Here is a 23,545-nt window from a genome sequence, read left to right as displayed (position 1 = left end):
GAAAGCAAGTAATAGATTTGGAGATTAGAAAAAGAGGAAGGGCTAGAAAGATGGATCAGCAGTTAAGAGCACTGGCAGCTCTTGCAGAGGACCGGGGTTAGTTCCCAGCACCCACATGGAAACTCACAGCTGTCTGTAACTCCAGGTCCAGGGGATCTGATGCCTTCTTCTGGATTCTCATATATTGCATTCCTGTGCACAGACATACATGCAGGCAAAACACCCATGCACATAAAATAAAGTAATTTTCAAAAAAGGAAAAGAGGCAAGATTGTAGCTGGAGTTTTCTCCAGTCCCGCCTGGGCCCACAGCCACTCAGGCCCAACTAAACACACAGATGCTTATATTACTTATAAACTCTATGACCATGTTAGGCTTCTTGCTATCTGTTCTTATATCTTAAATTAACCCATTTCTATTAATCTATAAGTTGCCACATGGCTTGTGGCTTACTGGTACTTTTACGTCTTGTTTCCTCTGTGTCTAGCTGGCGACTCCTGACTCAGCCTTCCTGTTCCTAGAATTCTCTTCTCTCTTTGTCCTGCCTTATACTTCCTGCCTGGCTACTGGCCAATCAGCACTTTATTTATTAACCAATAAGAGCAACACATTCACAGCATGCAGAGCAATATTTACAGCACAAGATAGTCTAAATTTTTTCCCTTTTTCTTTTCAGAAAGAATCTCAGAGTTAAAGCTATAAAGAGCAGCCAGTTCAATTAGCAGATTGTAAACTGTTTAAATGGGGGAAGATGGACAAGAGTTATCTGTCAGGAATCAACCCGATAAGCCACATGACCAGGCAAATTACTTCTTGAGTTATCTGAGAATTCGGTCACTTAGTATTATCCAAGTCTTTAGTCCAGTGCCTGGCACACAGTAAGCACCAAATAGACGTCTCTATTTTTAATATACTTTTTATGCTGAGTAACAAGTGGGCTGGCTTTAGCAGTTGACAGACCTGAGTTCATCAGCAGGTCAGTTCCTAAAAGCAATTTGTGGAATGGTTTACTTGGTTATTCAGCATTGGAGGAGTTGTTTGTTTTAGTTCCTGGAACTGATCTTTTTTTGGGTCAGTTTGGTTTTCTGCTAATGGATGCTATATGTGACCTTGGGCAAGCTAGTAAACCTCACTAAGCCTTTGGGAATGTAGGAAGAATGTTAGCTAAATGAATGAAAAGCACTTAGATATATCTGGTATGGGGACCCAGTCTAGCAGAGTCCCAGCCCTGGTCACTGTGCCATGCTTCCTCTTAATAAATGAGTACAGGTTGGTTGTGGTGGGACACAACAAGCTGAGGCAGGAGGATGATGAATTCATGGCCAACCTGGGCTACATAGCAATACTCTATCAAAATAAAAAGGATGCAGAGACTGGGGATGGGGGTACAACTGCTCCTGTCATACCACCCATGTCAGCTCCAAATTGATTTCTAGGGACACTAATGTCTATTAACTTGTACAGTCTGCTATTGATAAGCAGAAAGACCATTATTACCTGGAATTCTCAGATCCCTCCACTTTCAAATCTAAGATGTAGAATGTGCCCATGATTAATTGATGATAAATTGAGTTGATAAAAGCCTTCAAGGTAGATTGGTGACCCAAGGTGATGATGGACTTTCCCATGGCCCCTGCCAGCTCAAGAGTACTCCAGATGTTGGGCAGTGGTGGTGCATACATGCCTTTAATCACTCGGGAGGCAAAAGCAGGTGGATTTCTGTGATTTTTGAGACCAGTCTGGTCTACAGAGCTAGTTCCAGGATAGCCAGGACTACACAAAGAAACCCTATCTTGAAAAACTAAAAATCAAAACCAAAAAAACCCACAAAACCCAAAATGTGTACTCTAGAGGATCTGGCCAAATGTGGCATCCTCAAGTTTGGAAGGGGCAAACAGACAAATGGCATGTTTGGGACCCCAAAAATTAGAGCAATGGTGCTGCAGTACCCTGATGTCGGGGTACCCGGAAATCTCACTTGCCTTTCTTGTGTTGTATTACAGCCACGACCACAGCCCTGCTCCTCTTGAAAATGGAGAAGATGCTGGTGGGGTGCTTGCTAATGCTTGGGCAGTTGGTTCTCCTTCTGCCAGCCGCAGCCAGAGATCGCCCCCAAGCCAGGTTTCCCTCCAGAGGCCGCCATGTCCGGACACATCCTCAGACTGCACTGCTGGGTGAGTGAGGGTTACCCGCACCAGCAGGCAGTAGTATGGGTCAGCAAGGCCTTGGACCAGAGCACCTGGGTTCTCTTCTGGCTGTGCTGGGGACTGGGGGGATCCCACTGGTGATTAGCACATCTGCACTGAGGATGGGAAATATCCAGGTTTTCAAATTACAATTAAGCTTCTTCTATTTTAAAGCCTTGGGCTTAATATACGCTCATAACTTTGCTCCAATACACAGAGCAAAGAGTTTTCTTCTGAAAATGTCCCTGCTGGACTTCCTGGACAGGGATGTTCTGAGAAAAAAAAAGTATTAAACTTGTCTGGATAAGTCTGCCCATATTCCAGCATGTGGTGTTGTAGGGAAAGCATGGCAGAGTGGTGGATCATGGGAATGGAAAGTGGCAGGTCTCATCCATCTAGGGAACATATTTTCTTCAGAAAGAAAATGCCAGAAAACATACAGAATACCAGCAAATTGTCTGGTCTGACAAGCAGGCTGGCCAATGTGGCAAGAATGTATATTGGTGTGAGTCTGAATTCAAGTCCTGCTGCTGTTTCTTGCTGGGTGACCTTTCTGATGTGGGTTCTAGTCCTGCTGCTGTTTCCTATGGGTAACCTCTCTGAGGCTCAGTTCCTTTGTCTGTAAAATGGACACAGAAATGTTGGCCTTGGAGCATTTTCAGGGGAGTTAATGAGGCAGTTTCTATAAATTCTAAGTACAGTAAACACTGGCTTTAGTACCAGTTTGAATGGCAATATCTGAAAATATTTTACCTTTGTAGGCAGCTGTGAGAACCTGGGCCCTTCAGACAGATACCTGGGGACCACAAATTACAGCCAGGGACCAAAGAACTGAAGAACCTGTTCTGATAGGGCAGAACCTGTACTGATGTTAACTTAACAGTGACCCTGTCTTTAGTCTCCTGAGAGTCATAGTGCCATAAACACAAGACTTCTGCATGCATTGAAAAGAACTGGGAAATTTTAGCACATTGGCTAAAGGGTTAAAAAAAAACAATTTCAAGATATTTATCTGATTAACATTATATGTGTTTAAATATGTATAAATAACTGAACATATCTTGATGCTTTCTACATCACCATCTGTGACTGCATAGTTGGGTTTATGAAGCCACACCTCATACTGTTTTATGATGTTAGGGATGGAACCCAGAGCCTTTTACACACTAGAGAAGCTCTGCATCATGGAGCTATGTCTGAAGCCCCACAAGGAGTTTTTGATAAGGCTGGTTTGGGAATGAGCTATCCCTGGCTTAACTGGAAAAATGTATACCTTCTCTTGGCTCCTAGTCTGTCTGTCTGTCTCTCATACACACACACTCACCATCTGAATTAGTAACTCTGAAACTTCTGAGACAAGAGGTAGACACCTATTTTGCCAAAGGCATTGATCCCCAATAGGCTCATACATTTGCACGTTCAGTCCCCAGTAGGTGAATTGTTTGAGAAGGATTAGAAGGATTAGGAGGTGTGTCATTGTTGGATGATGTTTGTCCTTGCTGGAGGAGGTGTGTCCTTGCTGGAGGAGGTGTGTCCTTGTTGGAGGGGGTGTGTCCTTGTTGGAGGAGGCGTGTCCTTGCTGGAGGAGGTGTGTCCTTGTTGGAGGAGGCGTGTCCTTGCTGGAGGTGTGTCCTTGTTGGAGGTGGTGTGTCCTTGCTGGAGGTGTGTCCTTGTTGGAGGTGGTGTGTTCTTGTTGGAGGAGGTGTGTCACCAGGGGTGGGCTTTGAGGTTTCAAAGGCCCATGCCTATCCCACTTAACTTTCTCTCTCTGCCTCTCACTGTGGATCACATGTGAGCTCTCAGCTACTGCTCCAGTGCCATCTTGTCTATTGCTATGCTCCCCACCACCCCACCCTGTGATGATCATGAGCTAACCCTCTGAAACTGTAAGCAAGCCCCCAGTTAAATGTTTGGTCCTAGTGTCTCTTCAGACACCCCAAACTACCATCACCCTCTCTTCCTCATTTTACTGGACAATGTGTTAGGGACAAAGGGGACAGGGACACCTCAACCTTGGCCTGGATGTGGCATGCTGTGTGTAGTTGCTTTTCTGCTTCCTGAGCCTCGGACGCTTGTGTTCCCACACATGCAGAAAGGCGGCTTTGCTCACAAGGGAGGTTGAAGGAAGCCATGAAATTGGAAAGCAAACAAGGCAACTCTGGCCAGCGTTCTGGATCACAGTCTGCCTTGGATGGCACTTTGAAGGGAATCAGAGTGGAGAAGCCACACTCATTGGCTGGCCTTAGCCCAATCATGTGGCCATCTGTTCATTCTCACAATAGGGTGTCTTGTGTTTTATGTGTGCTTGTTTTTCTTTCTATGTTCAGAACTCTGTCCAGGCCACACTGCAGTCCTGGAACAAGTTACTTTGGCCACATTCATGGTGTCTCTCAGCAGGATGTATTCCCTGGTTATTCACTTACAAGAGTTTCTCTGAACTTTGAGTAGAAACAAAATTGTCCCTTAGGTTAGTTTATTTACTTATTTAGAGATAAAATCTTAGTACATAGTTCTGGCTGGTCTGAAACTCTCTATGTAGACCAGGCTGGCTTCAAACTCCAGAGATCTGCCTGTGTCTACTACCTGAGCACTGAGATTGAAGGCATGTGTCACCATGACCAGCCTACTTAGGTTAAGTTGTTAAGTTTTTGTTTGAACTTTTTAGGATTATGATGATGATGATGATGATGATGATGTAGTTTTTCAAGACAGGGCTTCTCTGTGTAGCCCTGGCTTTTCCTGGAACTCACTCTGTAGCCTATACTGACCTCAAACTCATAGAGATCCACCTGCCTGCCTCACAAGTGCTGGGATTAAAGGCATGCACCACCACACCCACCCACCCCAAAAAAAAAGAAAAAAGAAAGAAAGAAAGAAAGAAAGAGAGAGAGAGAGAGAGAAAGAAAGAAAGAAGAGAACATACAAGCCCATGTATACATGTTTTTCTATCCTGTATTCAAATCAGAGTCTCAGATATAAATGGGGCTGGGGAGCTGTTCGTTGGTGAAGTACTTGCTGTGAAAGGTATGAGAACGTGGGTTTGATGACCAGAACTCATGTTAAAAAAGCACTGTGGGCCAGTAAGTCCGGTAGTGGAGAGGTGTAGCGATAATGCCTGCTACCACCACCCATTCACCATGTCCGAGCAAGGGGCTGTGGATCGAAAAACAGAGACAGCGGGTCATTCACCTCAGCAGAATGCCTAATGCCGTTTATTGAAAGAGGGAGGAAACCTTAAATACAGTCTTACAGCACAATGGGAGAACCCCAGAGGGCAGAAGTTCGCTACTGATGTTTACAATCTTGCATCTAAGCTGTTAACACCTAATATGCAGGATACACAAACAAGGAACTTCCCTTAAGCACTCAGGAGGGTGGAAACCGGCAGGGAATTAGCATAGGGAGGATATTTGGTCCAGGTCGGCAAGCAGGCAACAGCTTACTCAAAATGGGAAGGCCAGGGCCCTACAGAGAAGTGGAGACTAGAGGGTCCATAGGGCTCAATGACTGTTCAATCTAACCCACTTGGCCAGCCTCAAGCAAGCCAGAGACTGAATCAAGAGAAGAAAGTGAAACCCATCGTGTCAGAGTTAGACACAGCAGCCCATCAGAAGGAAAAGAGTCCCAAGAGCAGGCACAAGAATCAAAGACACACTTGTTTTCACACTCAGGAGTTCCATAAAAATACTAAGCTAAAAGCTATAATATCTATCAGAGGACTTGGTACAGTCCAGTGTAGGCACCGTGCTTACTGCATCAGTCTCTGTGAGCTCATGTATGCCTTGCTTACTTGAGTCAGTGTTTGGTAGGAAGAAAGAAAGAGAGAGAGAGAGAGAGAGAGAGAGAGAGAGAAACACATAGACAGACCCACAAATACGTGTGTGTGTGTGTGTGTGTGTGTATGTGTGTGTGTGTGTGTGTGTGTATGTGTATGTGTGTACCTGTGACTCATAATTAAATTTCTACAAATTTTTCTGACAAAAATAGGAAGAAAGTATATGGAGTCATGAGGAACAACAATTGACATTGACCTCTGGTTCGCACACACATGCACACCCATTTGTCTACACACACATAAACATATACACACACATATACCTCCACTGAAAATGTGTGGATATACCTATTCCTCCTGTCAGTGTTTGTAGGTCATTCACTCCTCTATCCACATGGGCTTATTTTTCCCTTTTCATCCATGTGGGATTTCTACATTGGGACAGACACAGGATATAAGGTGGAAAGCTTAAGATCAATAGCCTCCATGAAGAGTGTGCAGTGAGGTCGTGGGGAACAGGCTTACAGAAAGATCAATAATTTGGAAGAATCTGTGTGCAATTGTGCAGGCGTCTCCAAATTAACCAGTCTGCCAGCTGAGCATGATCTCTCAAGCTTTTTGGTCTCAGGAATCTTCCTCACATACTCAGGAATAAACTGAGAACTTCAGAGAGCTTCTTGTGGGCTAGAAATATCATGAATTACTGCACTAGGAACTAAAGTGAAGAACTAAAAATATTGGTTAACAAAAAACAATGATAAATTCATACTGTGTTGATATAAACTATTTTATTAAAATTGATTTTATCAAGCCAGGCAGTGGTGGCACACACCTTTAATCCCAGTGCTTGGGAGACAGAGGCCGGCAGATCTCTGAGTTCAAGGCCAACCTGGTCTACAGATCGAGCTCCAGGACAGCCGGGGCTACAAGAGAGACCCTGTCTTGAAACCAGAAAAAAATTATTTTATCGATAATAAAAATTAGTAAAAGCAGCATTTCTGTCTTAAATTTTGCAAATCTTCTTAGTGTCTGCTTTAATATAATATTCCTAGATTCCTGTTTTTCCTTTGTTCAATCTGTGTTCATTTTGGGGAGTTGGGGTAATGCTGGGTATTGAACACAGAGCCTTGGGCATACTAGGCAATTGCTTTACCACTGAGCTGCATTTCCAGCCATGTGTTGGTTGGGCTGTACATAGATACCACATAGATACATGTATTGCATGTAGCTGGGGAAATGAGAAGCATCTGTAGCAGCCTTCTCATGTAGAATCTTCTTTGACAGTACATGAAACTTGACAGACAGTAGTTTCTTGAAATTAGTTGTAGTGTAGAATCTAAAACCACACCAGCTGACATTTTTTTGTTAAATACACTCATGAAAGTCTGAGAGAATGAAAGGTGAACATATGTGTTATGAACACAAGCCTGACCTCATGGGTCTTCTGAAGGGGTTCCAGGGAACCTCGGGGTCGCCAAACCACTCCCAAAATAGTGGTTTAAGAGAACACTACCTGTGAAGGCCATGACCACGGAGAGCCAGGGTTGAGCAGGCGGCAGAGGGATGAGAAGGGAGCTCACAGGCAAACTCGGACATTAGTCTGAAGATGGACTGTCTCAGGTAGGGGATCTGAAAAGGAGACAAGCCCAGACAAGCAAGGAACTAATGATTTAGAACTTCAGGGCCTTTTAGGACAATTCTGAGCCTTTAAGCAGACAGTAATGATGATCCTTTGACTTTGTGCCTGAGGGAAGTTCTAACCACCCCAAGCTTCCTGGGTGGGCAAAAGTCAGGGTCTAAGAGCCATCGGACTTGCAGGTGCCATCCAGAGCAATGCTCAAGCCAATAGAACAAATGATCATGGGTTCCCCAGCCTGTCCCATCCAGGCCACAATGGTGGCAGGTAGAGTCAGGGCAGCATTTGTGCAGTTCCCAGAGCCCCTGGATTTCTTCCCATTTTAACAACAGCACACATTCCCTTGCCAGTTCCTCCCTAGGCTCCTCAAGATAATGCTAGCTGGAAGACACATTGTCCTACCCACAGATGCTGCCACATCCTCTGTGCACATTTGTTTTCTTTTATACATTCCTGTCCTGTCGGGGGTGGTGTGTGTGTGTGTTTATGGGGGGTACTATTTCCATGGCAACCAGCACAGCATAACAGCCTTTGTAGAAACCCTCACTGTTCCTGCTCAGTTGCTCACATAGTCTCCATGTCTTCACTCCTAAGAGTGAGTTCAAGGCAGCCTCTTAGTGTCTTCTTGTGCGGATATTCCGCTGTTCGCTTGCCTTCCCAGGCTTGTCTCTCCCCAGAAGTTGTTGAAAGATTTATTCCTTTCTCCACTTGCCAGCCTTGCTCACTTTGTTTCCGCCAGCTAACCTGGAGATCTTTTCCTCTCCCGATGGTCGACCTCTCCTGCAGCAGTGCCACCCACATGGATTCCCGCGTCTCACAAGGGCACCTGTGGCAGTGTGGCAGTTGACTCAAGAAGTGAGTGACAAAGACCAAAATGGATGCAGGCTCCTTAGTCTGGCCCGGGCATGTGGGAGCAGGACCTCCACTCTCCTTCCCACACAGACAGTTCAAGGGTACAGGCAACAGAATTTAGGGACACTGCTTTATAAATATGTTATCTTACTACTTAAAATTCAGCTAATGAAGAAAATTTGTATTAGTCAGGATTCTCTAGAATAACACAGCTTATAGATGACTCTCTCTATATATATAGAAAGGGTATTTATTAGGATAACTTACAGGTTGTGGTCCAGCTAATCCAGCAATGGCTGTCTGTGAACAGAAAGTCAAAGAATTCACAAGTTGTTCAGTCCACCGGCTGGATGTCTCAGCTGGTCTTCCGTATATACTGGAATCCTGAAGAAGTGGACTTTAATGCCAGTAAAGGAAGGGATTTGCCAGCAAGGTGAGAATAAGCAGGCAAAAAGCAAAAGCTTCCTTCTTCCATGTCCTTATATGGACTTCCAGCAGAAGGTGTGGCAGATTAAAGGTGTGTCTTCCCACCTCAAGACCCAGATGAAAGGCATGTTTTTTCCCAGCTCAAAAGATCTAGATTGGGGCTAAGGAGATGGCTCAGTGGTTAAGAGCACTGGCTGCTCTTCCAGAGGACCTGAATTTAATTCCCATGACTCACATGGCAGTTCACAACTGTCTGTAACTCCAGTTCCAGGGGATTTGACACCCTCACATAAACACACATGCAGGCAAAACACCAATGCACATGCAAATAAATAATTTTAAAAAGTTGTATTATAAAACAACAACAACAACAAAAAAGCTGGGCACTTAGGAGGCAGAGGCAGGCAGATCTCTGTGGGTTCAAGGCTAGCCTGGTGTACAAAGTGAGTTCCAGGACAGCCAAGGCTACACAGAGATACCCTGTCTTGAAAAAACAAAAGGATCTGGATTGAAGGAGTGTCTTCCTACCTCAAAGATCTAGATTAGAAATGGATTTTCCTATTTCAAATTAAGAAAAAATCTCTCACAAGTGTGCCCTCCATTTGTGGATTTTAGTTAATACCAGATGTAGTCAAGTTGACAACCAAGAATAGCTATCACAGAGTCTAAGATTTCACCTTACACATCTCTAAACATTGCTGTTTGGAAACCACAATGTATTATGAAACATTGACTACATTTTGCATGCACCTTTAATTAAGTCTGACATTAAAATAGTAGAATTGGTAGCTGAGGAGATGGCTGAGTGAGCAAGGGTGCTTGCTGCTCAAGCATGGGGACTGGAGTTTGAATCCCTAGCACCCATGCCAGAAGCTGTGTGTGGCCACGCGTCACCTGCAACGCCAGTGTTGTGGGGCAGAGATGGGGTCAGTGGAGCTTGCTGCCTGCCATCCTAGCTGCAGGTTCAGAGAGACCCTCAGGGAATGTGGTGGGGAGTGACAGGACACTCTAACCCCCAAGTGTGCATCGCCATGTGAAATTGCCAAGCATTTCATAAGAAGACGAAATCCTTCTTAAATTATCAGTGTAATGGGAGGAAGTGGCTGGCCTAGAGAATGAACATGAGATGCCCTGCTCTGTTTCCAGTGAGGGTTTCACGTAGCTTGATAATTATTGACATTTTCAACTGGCTTCCAATAATGAAGTAGGATATCCACAGCCTCAAACAATACCCCGACTGACATTTGTGGGTGCCCCTGGTGACGGAGGAAAACAGGTGCCAGCAGCCATGAGGGTCCTTGGCTCTTGTGGAGACTCCATTGAAGCAACCCGTCCCTCATCCTTTGAGGCTGGTGGGGGGGGGGGGGCGGTGCAGCTACACTTTCAAGTTTCCCGGTTTTCATTTTCTTCCTTTGTACCTGGAGTATATTTCTTCAGCCAAGACCCATTGTGCTGGCTAGATTTATGTCAACTTGACACAAGCTAAATTAAAGTCTGAGAGGAGGGAACCTCAATTAAGAAAATGCCTCCATAAGATCAGGCTGTAGGCAAGCCTGTAAGGCATTTTCTTAATTAGTGATTGATGTGGGAGGGCCCATCCCATGTAGGTGGTACCATCACTGGACTGGTGATCCTGGGTTCCATAAGAAAGCAGGCTGAGCAAGCCATGTGGAGCAAGCCAGTAAGCCTCACTCCTCCATGGCCTTTGCATCAGCTCCTGCCTCCAGGTTCCTGCCCTGTTTGAGTTCCTGTCCTGACTTCCTTTGATGATGAACAGCAATCTATAAGTGTAAGCCAAATAAAGCCTCCCCTCTCCAACCTGCTTTTGGTCATAGTGTTTCCTCACAGTAATAGAAATCCTAGCCCATTATCAGCTATAGTCAAGTCAAATGCCAATTCCTATCTCTCCCAACCAGGCAAGATCCACCTTCAGTAGACCACACATTGTGGGTCGCCTGCCAAGGTGTCCAACCTGACTACCTTATATTCTAAGGGCTACCAGTGGTTCCTGCCTCAGAGAGATTGGCATTCCAGTTATTTTTGTACTTGGAAAGAGGGCTGAGTGGTGCACATGGATCACAGCACATGGAGGGTGGCTGGTTTGTGAATCCCTGAGACAGACATTATTTCATTTCATCTTTGGGGAAAAACACTGCAAGGTGAGTCTTGTTATGTGCCTCTTAGTGATGAGGAAGCAGAGTCTCTGAGAGGTTAAGCAATTTATCAACTTGTCAAAACTTTGCAAACCACACAGAAACCATGCCCAGCCTTATGAAAGGGATGCATGGCTTGAAGCACATGTACTCAGAGCAAAGAAAGATGTGTGTCCTGTGCTAGGACATGTTGATTTCAGCCTGGGCTGATTCTTCCATGGGGACTTTTATGGAGACCATGAGACATCCACAGCCACCACAGGTCATGCTGAGGTCCCACTCACTTCCAGCCTTGGCACTGGTCCTGCTCACAAAACAGAGTATTAATATCTAATGGCTGATTTTATCATATGTTTTTTTGTTAGTTCATTTTTTTTAGTGCTGGTGGTGACAACCCCTGACTTTACACATGCAAGGCTGATGTTCTGTACAGACAGTGAGTTACATCCTACTACCAGATGATTCCAGTTTGGGTTTTTTTTTTTCCACTGTCTTATCTATTCTTTCTCTCAACCACTCTGTGTGTCTGTCTTAGAGATCTTCCTGTCTCTGCCCCCCACCCCCGCTATGGTGTTGGGGTTCCAGACATGCACACACCACACCCAGCTTCCCCATGGATGCTGAGAATCTTCATTCAGGTTCTCACACTTGTGCAGCAAGTGCTCTTAACTGATGAGCTGTCTCCCAGCCCTGATGCCTGTCTTGATTTGACTACTTCTTACTTAGGCAAATGGTTTTCTTCTCTGAGACTCTGTTCCTTTCTAGAAGAGAAAGAGGTCAGTGATCCCTCAGGCTTTATCTAGGGAATGTGATGTCACCAGTTCTTTCTTTCACACCCATCGATGGTGTGTGGAGTCCTCTGCTGTCTTTCATTCTCTCCAGGTAAGACTGATCCGGAACTACCACAATCTGAAAGACGAGGGAGAAGTTTGGGGTAGGAAAAGTTGGGGAAGAAGTTTAGGGGTATGGAGGATGGGCAATAGGACCAGGCATATCAGAAGCCCCTGGAAGACTTGTTGGAATACAGGTTATTTAGCCCCACACCCAGAAGGTCTCATTTAGCTGGTTTTTCAAGTGTAAACCATTACAGAAGAGCAGTCTTTGAGGTGGGGTGGAAATGGGCAAGAGGAAGGCCTTGGGAGATACTGTGGAATGTGAGCCAGGAAGAGGATTCGAGATGAATAACATCTGCAGGAACAATTGCAGCTGGAGAATTAACTAACTTCAGGCTGGGTCCACCCTTCTGAAACTTCGAAAATGAGCTGCTAGCATTTTCCTACCAAGGGAGAAGTTGGCAGAGGTAGGGCCCACGCCTTTGTAGGGAACCATTCTCTTCCAGTGCCAATGTAGTGGGTAGGATGGGGTCTCTACAGGATGCATTTGGCTGGAATGTTTCTTTATTATTAGAACTGACCATAAAAATGAAGGTTGATGTATAGAGTTTATGAGATTGTTTTAAACATAGAAAAGACTTTTGAAGTAAAATCCTCCCCCGTTGTTCAAATGCCCAGTCACTGTGCACATTCAGCAGAATCAGTGGAATTGTGGACCCAGCAGAGGGAATCATTGCTTCTCTATACAAGAATGCAGTTCCTTATCAAATACACTTTTCATGCCTGCTTAGCATAAAAACAAACCTCTGTTATCATTTATTTTTAATAAACTGTATAACATGAATTCCTCTCTCCTATCTTGTGATTAATGCTTGGAGAACCCTAGAAAGTGCAGTATCTGATTTCCAATAAGCCACAGATGTGAAAGCTTTCTAGCCAACAGATAAGTTGATTTTCCCTTTCTCTGCAGTCTGCCTCTTTCCTCTGTTCCCTATTAAAGTCTTTCCTCATCTCTTTCCTTCTTTATAGCTTTCTTTTGTCTCCTCTCATCTCCCTTCTCTTGTTGCCTTCCTTAATTCCCAAAAACTGTATCCCCAGTGTGCCCATGGGCTTTGCGTCTGCAGTGTGTAGCTGTGGTGTGGAGTAGAGGTGGGGTGTGGAGTAGAGGTGGGGTGTGGTCCCCTCCGCGGGTGATAAAGCCACTGTTCTCTACTTCTCTTGAGGGCCGATCATGTCCCTGGTCTTCATAAGTGATGATAATGATGACAGTGATGGTAATGATGACTGCTGTGGGGTTTTTGTTTGTTTCATTTGTTGTTATTTCTTCTTCGCATCTACTGTCTGCCTGGCATTGTGCTGCCTGCCTGCCATAGGGCAATTCACACTTCATTCAGTTCAGTGCTTTATTCCAGTTTTACAGGCAGAGAAGCTGAGCCTTTGAGAAGTTCAGTGTTTCATTCAAACTCCTAACAACTACCCAGTGTCCAGAGGTAGAATTTGGTGTTTCCTCTGCCCAAATGATCCTTCACCTATGATCCTAGATATTCTCCTCCGTTCCATCCACCTGAATTGGGCTCATCTTTTAGATCTCAATGGAAGTGTTCCTAATCTGGGTCAAGATTTAAAACCGTGACTGCATCCCCACAGCATGCTCTCCACCCTCCCTAGTACTCTTTGCCTTAGAGTGTGACCCCACTTTGTGACCTGTGTAGTTCATTGTTGTATCAGCAATTCAGCAGTGAGGCTGGTATTCAGCAGGCACTCAGTACATCCCTAGAAAGGAGTAAATGAACTCCCAGATGGGCAAAGAGAAATCTAGAGAGAGGCTACTGGGCTGAGGAAGGTTTCCAAAGCCAGGGAATGCAGAAAATAGCTGAAGAGATGGAGCTTGGAAACTTGGTAGGGGCTACTGTGTGTGCACGCATGCACGTGTGTGCACGCATGTGCATGTGTGCTTACGTATGTGTATACAAGTGGAGGCCAGAGATCAATGTTGGGTGGCTTTCTCAATCGCTCTCCACCTTACTTTTCTGAGACAGGATCTGTCTTAGTGATAAAATACCATGACCAATAGCAACTTGGGGAGGAAAGGGTTTATTTCAGCTCACATTTCCACATAACAGTTCATTCATCAAAAGCAGTCAGGGCAGGAACTAAAAGTACCCTGGGGCCACCTGCCCAGGGCTGGCATCACTCACAATAGGCTGGGCCCTCCCACATTAATCACTAATTAAGAACAGGCTTGCCTACAGGCTGATCTCATGGAGGCGTAGTCTCAATTGAAGTTCCCTCTTCTCAGATGACTCTAGCTTGTATCAAGTTGAGAAAAAACTACCAGCACAGGGTCTCTCACCGAAACAGAGCTCACCCAGCACAGGGTCTCTCACCAAGACGGAGCTCACCCAGCACAAGGTCTCTCACCGAGACGGAGCTCACCCGTTTGGTTGTGCTGACTGATTGATCACTGTGCTCTCTCCCCACAGCACTGGGTTTCAGATACAGGTGCAGCCATACTTGGCTTTTTACATAGCTGCTGGGACCAAGACTCAGATCCTCATGATTGCACAGCGAAAGCTCTTACCCACAGAGCACCTCCACAGTCCCTTGGCTCCTGTTGTGACTCCTGAGACCGGGTTTCACTGCTCAGCCTCTCCAATGCTGACATTATAGGAGTGCCCCACCATGCTCAGATCTAGCTGCTTTTTTCTTTGCTCGGGCTCCTCATTGGTTATTTCCCCCCCTTCCTTCCTTCCCTCCTTCCTTCCTCCCTCCCTCCCTCCCTCCTTTTTCCCTCCCTCCCTTCCTCCTTTCCTCCCTTCCTTCCTTCTTTCCTTCCTTTCTTTCTTTTAGCTCTTTTACTTCTGGTGTAGTAAGTTAGGATCACTTGCAAATTTGGCAAGATGCTTTCAGTATCTTTCTTCAAGTCACCATTGAAAATATTAAAAGAATATTTTTAAAAATTTTGTTTTTAATGAAATTTGGGGCTAAAATACAGAGTGGGTTTCATTGTGGCATTGTTGCACATCTATAATCTGTATCACTATATTTGTTCTTATTCATTCCCAGTGACTCCCCCATTCATGCTGCCCCCTTTCTCCCCCAACATAGTCCCTCCTGCTCTCCTAACAACTCTATCTCATTACTTTTCCCTTGTCCCCTCTCACCCTTCCTCTCTACCTCCTCCTCCTTTCTCTCCTTTTTACTGTCTTTTCTTACACACACTGCATGCATATACTTAAATATAAATCTAGATTTTGTGCATATGAGGGAAAATTTGGTATTGGGCTGTCATTTCACTTAAAAAACTCCATTTCTATCTATTTTCCTGTGAATGTCATAATTTCATTCTTTTCAAAAAGTTTTATTCATTTTTTGAGAATTTCATACAATGTATTTTGATCATGTTCACTCCATTCCTCCCTTTAATTCCTTTTAGATCACCCCCCACTTCCCACCCTTCCTTTATGTTCCCTCTTTTTAAATAATCTGTTGAGTTCAATTTATGCTGTCCATATACCATAATTTTTTTTTCTTTCTTTTTTTTTTTAAAGATTTATTTATTATGTATACAGTGTTCTGCCTACATGCCTGCAGGCCAGAAGAGGGCACCAGATCTCATTATAGATGGTTTTGAGCCACCATGTGGTTGCTGGGAATTGAACTCAGGACCTTTGGAAGAACAGCCAGTGCTCTTAACCTCTGAGCCATCTCTCCAGCCTCATAATTTCTTTCTTAAAACAATATTTCATATTCTTTCAAAATGTTTATATAAAGATTATCATCTTTACTTTTTAAAATTATATCTAAATATTTAATGAGTATTACTGAAAAATGCAAAAAGAGTTTGTTTTAAATGTCACACAAATAATCAGTCTATAAATATTTAGTGTGTTCTTGAAGAAATAGTAGAGTATAGTGGTGTATTGGTTTGTTGGAGCTTCCAGAAGAGTGGACCACAAACTGAGGATTTAAGACAACACAAATGCATAGTCTCATAATTCAGAAGGCTGGAGGTCTAAGGTTAAAGTGTTGGTAGTACAGCTTCTTCTGAGCTTTCTGATCTGGGCTTGTGGATAGTTATCTCCCTCCCCTGTCTTTACACGGCCTCTTTCCATGCACCTTTCTGTTTCTAAATGTCTTTCTTTAGAAACATTAACAGTCATATTCATGACCCCATTTTAAGTTAATAACTCTATCATCTATCTCTATCTATCTGTCTATCTATCTATCTTCTATCTACCTACCTATCTATCATCTATCTATCTATATATCTATCAACCATCTATCTATTTTAAAGAAGTCTCACTTTGTAACCCAGGCTGGCCTGGAACTCACTACATAGTCTAGACTGGCTTAGAATTTGGGATTGTCCTCTTGTCTCAGCTCCCAGAGTACCAGGAGTGCAGGTGTGAACCATCACACTTGACTCTTAATAACTTGTGTTTTTATTTTGTTTTCTGAGATAAGATTTCATGCAGCCCAGGCTGGCCTCAAACACTGAGTAGCTGAGGATGACCTTGAATTCTTAATCCTTCCACTTCTATTCTAGTTCTGGGATTATAGGTGTGAGCTACCATACCTATCTCTTAGTAACCTCTTAAGATCTTATTTTTAAATATGGTTTCCTTCTGAAGTAGCAGGGGTTAGAATTTCACCATATAAATACTTAGATGGTTCAGTTTGTCTCCTGCAAAGCCACCATGCTTCCCATTCTCCTGGTGTGTGGAAGAAATACATGTCAGGAAGCCTTCTGACTTCCTCAGTAGCTTGCTGTTTCTTTCTGACTCACCTGATGTGATGGACGGCTTCTGACATCCCAAACAGTTCAGACTTCAGCAAAGTGGTACGTATCAATGTCCAGTTGTAGCTTTGAGTCATTAAAGCAAGCCCAACCTCCCATCCAGTTGCCCAGCCAACATCCTGGGGCTGCATATGCATATGCATAAAGCCAGTTTTATGTAATCAGGAGGTGAAACCAATTTGAGTAAGTTTTTTTCAAAAATCCAAAACTGAGAGCCTCAAGTTGAGAAAAGTCTTCTTTCCATACATCCAAGGGAGTAGGGAAAGATGAAAGGCAGGCAGTGTGTGTATTTTGGCTGCTCAGAGTTTGGTAGGGCCAGGGAGGGAGGAGGGAGAAGGTCTCTTAAGCCTTACAGCCAGCAAATAAGTCCAAACTTCAAAGGAGAATCTGGGTGACCAAATGTACCAAGGGCTAAAGCTTGGGAAGGGCTGAAGGAAGCAAGAAAAATGTTGGCTTTGGATAGTTTGGACTCAGAACCAGTAGAGGCCTATCGAAACACATGGTTTGTGTGGGCACTAGGCCACGAGAGGCCATGGGAATCCCTCCAAATGAGGTTAAACCACAAGTGCTCCATCCAAAGGGACTGGGCCTGGCAAAGGCAGTGGGAACTTGCTATCTGTCTCCAGATCTTCATTCCCAGTACTGACACCAGGGCAGCACCTCTCTGCTTAAACCAGTCAGTAAAGAACTATATATTCCAGGACCCTTCAGTCCCAGGGCTGAGCTTGGACCAGGGAAAGATGAGGAATCTTTACATCTTGGAGATGGGGGTGTGTAGCACAAATTCTGATTGGTCTTAATAATAACCCAGAGTCAGATATCAGGATAAATACTGAAAGATCAGAGATGTAAAGCAAGCCACAGCCACTTGTTACCTCTAGGAATCCTCAGACTGAAAAGGCCCAGCTCCTGTCTCCACCCCACCTCATCACTTCCTCTCTCCACCCAGCTATATAATTTCCTGTTTCCTCCTCCCAAGTGCTAGGATTGAAGGTGTGTGCCACCACTGCCTGGCCTCTAGTGGCTAGCTCCCTACTCTGGTCTCCAGGCAAGCTTTATTTGTTAGAGTACAAACAAAATATCACCACATTTCCCCTTTTTGTCTAACATTAAAAAGAGAACATTATAATTATTATAAGAAAAACTATATACAATAAGTACCATAACAATAAACAATATATGGGCAATAAATACATCAATAACATCTAGTCCGTTAGCATTTGACAAATTCAGAGAAAATACTCCATTATCTATCCTATCTTGGTGAGTGCAAAGTGTTGTACCTAGTTCACCTTCTAATTTGCATTACCAACCCAAAACTATCTTTTGATAATCTCTCAAACCTATACACTTTATACCTCTTCAGTGAATTTCTTTCCTGAATCTGATAACAAGGAAAACTATAACTATATAAAATCTTCAACTCCATCAGAGACCTGAGAAGGAAATAATATTACCTGAGTAGCAAGAAGTACAAGCAAGGGACTTCCAAAAAATGTGAGAAATGACAGAAACAGCCGTCTGCCTGGACAGTCACTCAAGCTTCCTCTGCAACATTGGGGCATCCATCTTCAGCCTACAGGCCTAGAATATCTGACAGACTCTTCTGTGAAGAAGGATTTTCTGAAGGACTGTCCTACCTTGTCTTGGCAAAGTTTGGCAGTCCTTTCTTTTGTGTCCTGCTTGTCCCATTTGGACAGCATACTGTCAGCAGTTGATGTAAGGGCATTTTCTTGCCCAGTGGCTAACTTTTGCCACAAAGAAAGTAAACTCTCTATGGAGTTTCTTCAGTGCTCATCGTCTTCTCTGCTGCCAGGAGCAGACATATCTCATTATCATATTTTTTTAAAAGACTTATGTTATTAAAACATCTTTTTTATATTTTCTTTTTTCTTTTTTATTAAGAAATTTTCTATTCACTTTACATACTAACCACAGATTCCCCTCCCCTCCCTCCTCCCACTCACCAGCCCTCCCCCCATCCCAACTCTCATTCCTACCTCCTCCAGGGCAAGGCCTCCCATGAGGGTGGAGAGTCAATAGAGCCTGATACACTCAGGCTTGATGAAGTTCCAAGCCCCTCCCCCTGGACCAAGGCTTTGTAAGGTATCCCAACATAGAAGGTGGGCTCCAAATGTCCACTCATGCCCTAGAGATGGATCCTGATCCCACTGTCAGAGGGCCCTTTAAGCAGATCAAGCTATATAACTGTCTAGCCTATGCAGAGGGCCTCGTCCAGTTCCATGGAAGCTCCACAGCTATTGATCCACAGTTCATGAGTTCCTACTAGTTTGGTTTGGTCATCTCTGCATCCCCACCATGATCTTTTTTTTTTCTTCTTTCCCATCATGATCTTGATACCCCTTGCTCATAGAATCCCTCTTCTCTCTCTTCAACTGGACTCCTGGAGCTCAGCCTGGTGCTTGACTGTGGATCTCTGCATCTGCTTCCATCAGTTAATGGATAAAGGCTCTATGATGACAGTTAGGGTATTCACTAATCTGATTACTGTGGTAGGCTAGTTCAGGCACCCTATCCGCTATAGCTAGTAGTCTAAGGTAGGATCATCCTTGTGGGTTTCTGGGAACTTCCCTAGCACCTGGTTTCTCCCTATCCCCATATGGTATCTCTGTCTATCATGGTATCTCTTGCATTGCTCTTCCATTCCTTCCCTGTTCCAGTTCAACCATCCTGTTCCCTTATGTTCTCATCCCCCATCCCCTACCCTCCATTATTAAAACATCTTAAATGCCATATTCTGTAGATCTCTGAAGTGTTTGAAGACTACCTGTCTACCTAAAATATATCTGTTTGACCTTGAAAACATATCTAACATGACTACAAGTTTAATTGTAATTGGTGACTAACTACTAAACTGCATTTCTTTATTATCCTAAATAGTTTTTAATAATAACTTTAAAAAACTAGCAATTTGCATTACATTGTTAAATAAGCTGTATAGATACAATACCTTGAACAAGATTAGAAATGTATGTACAGTATATTCTAACAAAAATAATCCCAACTTTGTATCCATATTCAAAGATCCATATCAATGTAAAATATTTAAAGCAAGTAGTTGCTTTTTAAAAGTAGATTCAATAATCCACCCTTTTGTCCTATCATTTCTATATGATCCTTTTTTCTTCTTTTTCAAAACAAGAGCCCTGAATCTAATCTCCTTTGTTCAGCTTTTTAAAAAAAAAAAAATCATTACCAATAACAACTTGTAACTAACCACCCTAAACAATGACAAATATCCATAACCCACTGAAAGACCAAAAACCACCCACCCCACCTCATGGGAACATTGAGTGTCATGTTCTTAAAATCACTTCCTGCTGTCTAGGGCCAATGGCATCTTTAGGGGATCCTGAACAGAAAAATTTGGGTTAATTATCAAGTCTTGGGAAAATTAGCTATATCATTTGTTGTCCAGTCTCTGTGTAATGGGAAAGTGCAGGGTTTTGTCTCAAGTCCTGACTAGAGTAGTTTGTGAGGCTGGATCAGCTAGCCACCTTGAAATTGTTCTGAGCAGTTTGTAGTACAAAGCCAGTCTGTGGATGGTGTTTGTCAGCTTAGTGGCATTATCACAGTCCATGTGAAATCATCCTTGTGGGGCCCCATCATTCTTTTGGAGACTTCAGAGGTCTCTGTTAGGCATGGTCATGGTTCACTGCAGAACTTAAACATTTTAAATGTCATATGTAGCAGATCTCAAAGAGGTTAAAGGACCATAATTTGTTATGTACATCCAAAGTACAAAAACTTAATTCCTAGTTACTTGATAGAGACTCAAACCTGAAATCATGTACAGGAAGCTAGATTAAACCTTGTTCTAAAATTACTACTCTATATGACCATTAATATCATGACAAAAGATTTAAAAATTATTATATTTTTATATAATATTGTATATTAATCTTATAAATTTTGAGATAATATTTAGACCTTAAGAAAAGTATTAAAAAGTTAAAATAAAACCAAAGGATTATGAGATTTGTAGCAATAAAATAGTCCCTAAATTTTGAGGGTTTTTTTGTCCCATATCAGGTAACTTTTCTGACATGAGACAGAGATTTTGGATTTTACTTTAACAAGCATGCTTGAGTTTAGAGAAGGAGAGAGCCACACTCCAACTCCACAGCCATATTTAATTTCTAATTGGACTAGGACTACAAAAAGACAATTTGCATTATGTGTCTGTAGAAAACAGCAGAAACAAACATTTGGGAAGATTTATGAAATTCTATCCTGTTGGAAATGTGATATACTAATAGGCCATTTTACTCTTTTTCTTGGGGCATTTTTCCTAGATGATTTGTCCTTTTCTTCACATGTCTCATTTGTCCAGTAGTCTTCAGATTCCTTAGCTGGGTGCCTTCATTCTCCTGAAAAGACAAAAACAAAACCATTCCCCAATTCTGACGTTGGGGAGTTTCCCTTATGACAAGTTATATCTGATCAAATGAAAAGCACTTGTTAGTCGTATAAGTTAGTTTAGATGGAATGGTCACGCTCCTTGATGAACTATCACCTCTTCTAATCAAGAGGTCTCTCTTGTTCTAATCTTTTTCAATTTTGATTTATTGTTTCTCCTGAAATTTTTTGTTATCTCTTCTATAGCTGTTCTATCATCCAGAGCAGTATGATTTTTTTTACAGTAGGTATTAGGTTCTTTAATTGCTCTAAGAAGGAGTTTCTTCCACAATGACAGGAAATCACTGAACTGAATTTGACATGGGGACCTGCGAGAGGCCCCTCAAGGTATTTCCCGATGGCAAAGGGTTACCTTGTCTGTCCTTTGTTGATCTACATTCATTAGTCCAATGTCAGCCTTTGCTACATCTTCTGCATGCTCCAAAAGGGAGGGCCGTCCTGTGGGGATTATTCTTAGAAAAAACATTGTTTCTAGGAACGCCCTGTTGACAATCCCTTTTTAGGTGACCTTGTTTGCCACAATTGAGATACCTGACATTTTGATTTTTCTTCAAACCTCTGGAAATCACCTCTCCTTTCCAAGCATCATCATGGTTATGGGATTTAATATTGATCGTATCTCGGATCCATTCCTCCAAGGGTGCTGATCTTGCCTTTAATAGCCTAATCACCCTTTTGCAATGTGCATCAGCATTTTCAAAAGCCAGAGATTCAATTATTATTTGTCTAGCTTCTGAATTTGATATCATTCTATTTGCTGCTGAAGTCAGTCTTTGTAAAAAAATCAATGAAGGTTTCTTTTGAACCCTGTATCACTTGAGTAAATGACTCACTTTTCTTTCCTACTTCTTCAATTCTGTCCCAAGCACTCAAAGCTGCTGTGTGGCATAAAGTCAGGGTGTGGTCATCATATAGAGATTACCTTTACACATTAGTGTAATCTCTTTCTCCAAGAAGTTTGTCTTGGGAGATTTCCATACCTCTAGACCTACTTCATTATTCAACGGTCTTAGCCTCATTGAGGACTAGGCTCCAAGATTTTTGTAACCAAGTCTCTCCAGTTTTGAGGGATATTCTATTGTAAGTTGACCATGAGTTTAACATCTGCTTCACAAAAAGCGAACGCATGCCATATGAGACTATCACTTCCTTGAATCTCCTCAAATCTAACATTTGCACAGGTATCCATTCAGCTCTTACACAGCTTTGGGGTATATATCATTTGGCAGTTCCTGTAAGGTTACTGGATAAATTAAGGTTAGCTGTTTGAAAACCTTAGGCTGCTGCTCTCTAGCCTTGTAATGCAATGTTGAGATTGGTTCTCCTTTAAATTCCTCTGTCTGGGTCTGAATCTCTCTATGATCTGTTTTAGTAAGTTTTTCTAGTACTTTTATCTTGGTGCTCATATTAATCAACTTTTTAAATGATAAAACAAAAATGATCAAACAGATAGTATTTATAATAGACATTACATAAATCCCATCTAAATTAATTATCTTCCCATTTAATTGCTCCATTTTCAAACTGTCCATACAGAGACCTAACTCTCTCCATTGTAATAGTGTTTCCCATTTTTTTAGTGTGTGTGTGGGGAAACCTGTCTCCTTTAACTAATTCCTCCCTTTAAGAATTTCCAGTTGTCTCATCAAATCTGCTGATGATGACGATGAAGATGTGAGGCTGACTGCTTCTGTGTAGAACAGGAGAAGCCCGAGTGGGTTTTCAAGGTGGCTACCTACTTTGTCAGCAGCTCGAGAAGGGGGTCCAGGGAAAACCCACAACCCACCAGGAGAGGGAACCACTGTCTGAAAAAATGCACACAGAAGATCGTAGGGGAAGAAACACATGCATTTGGAGCTGCCTAAAGGCAGAGCTGGCTGCCGTTGAGAGGCTAACTCCAGCAGCGTATTGAGCCCACGTGCCTGTGGAGTTTGTTGCAGAGAGGCTGCGACAAAACCTTGGCCAGTGTGGTAGTGATCCCAGTCACGGGCAGCTCCAGCCTGTGCAGGTGGCTGCAAAGCCACAGGCAAGTGGCTTTTTTTGTGAATTCATGCCCCAAAAGTTGGATGCCAGAAATGTGGTGACATTTTGTTTGTGCTCTAACAAATAAAGCTTGCCTGGAGACCAGAGTATGGAGCTAGCCACTAGAGGCCAGGCAGTGGTGGCACACACCCTTAGCACTTGGGAGGAGGAAACTGGAAGTGATATGGCTGGGGGGAAGGAGGAAATGATAAGTCGGGGTGGAGACAGGAGCCGAGCCTTTTCAGTCTGAGGATTCCTAGAGGTAACGAGTGGCTGTGGCTTGCTCCTTCTCTGATCTTCCAGCATTTACCCTGATATCTGCCTCTGGGTTTTTGTTAAGACCAATCAGAATTTGTGCTACAGGGGTGGAGGCAGTCCTGTGCACCCGTGCGCACCTAGAATCCGGTGTGCCTGACCCTTG

General features: G+C 43.2%; 1 protein-coding gene across 2 annotated transcripts in view; it reads left to right on the top strand.

Moving 5' to 3' along the window:
* The first annotated feature begins 2,006 nt into the window (after window positions 1-2,006).
* The window catches only part of Matn2 (matrilin 2), a 121,764-nt gene continuing 100,225 nt past the window's right edge, over window positions 2,007-23,545 (top strand). For both annotated transcript variants that reach the window (XM_059247297.1, XM_059247296.1), the window contains exon 1: window positions 2,007-2,174. In XM_059247297.1, the coding sequence (XP_059103280.1) occupies window positions 2,033-2,174 (142 nt within the window). In that variant the 5' untranslated portion in view covers window positions 2,007-2,032. The remainder of the gene's footprint in view (window positions 2,175-23,545) is intronic.

This window comes from Peromyscus eremicus, chromosome 20 (genome assembly GCF_949786415.1).
Source record: "Peromyscus eremicus chromosome 20, PerEre_H2_v1, whole genome shotgun sequence".
Classification (NCBI taxonomy): domain Eukaryota; kingdom Metazoa; phylum Chordata; class Mammalia; order Rodentia; family Cricetidae; genus Peromyscus; species Peromyscus eremicus.
Note: the sequence above shows the minus strand (reverse complement) of the source record. Positions and strands in the feature narration are given on the sequence as shown.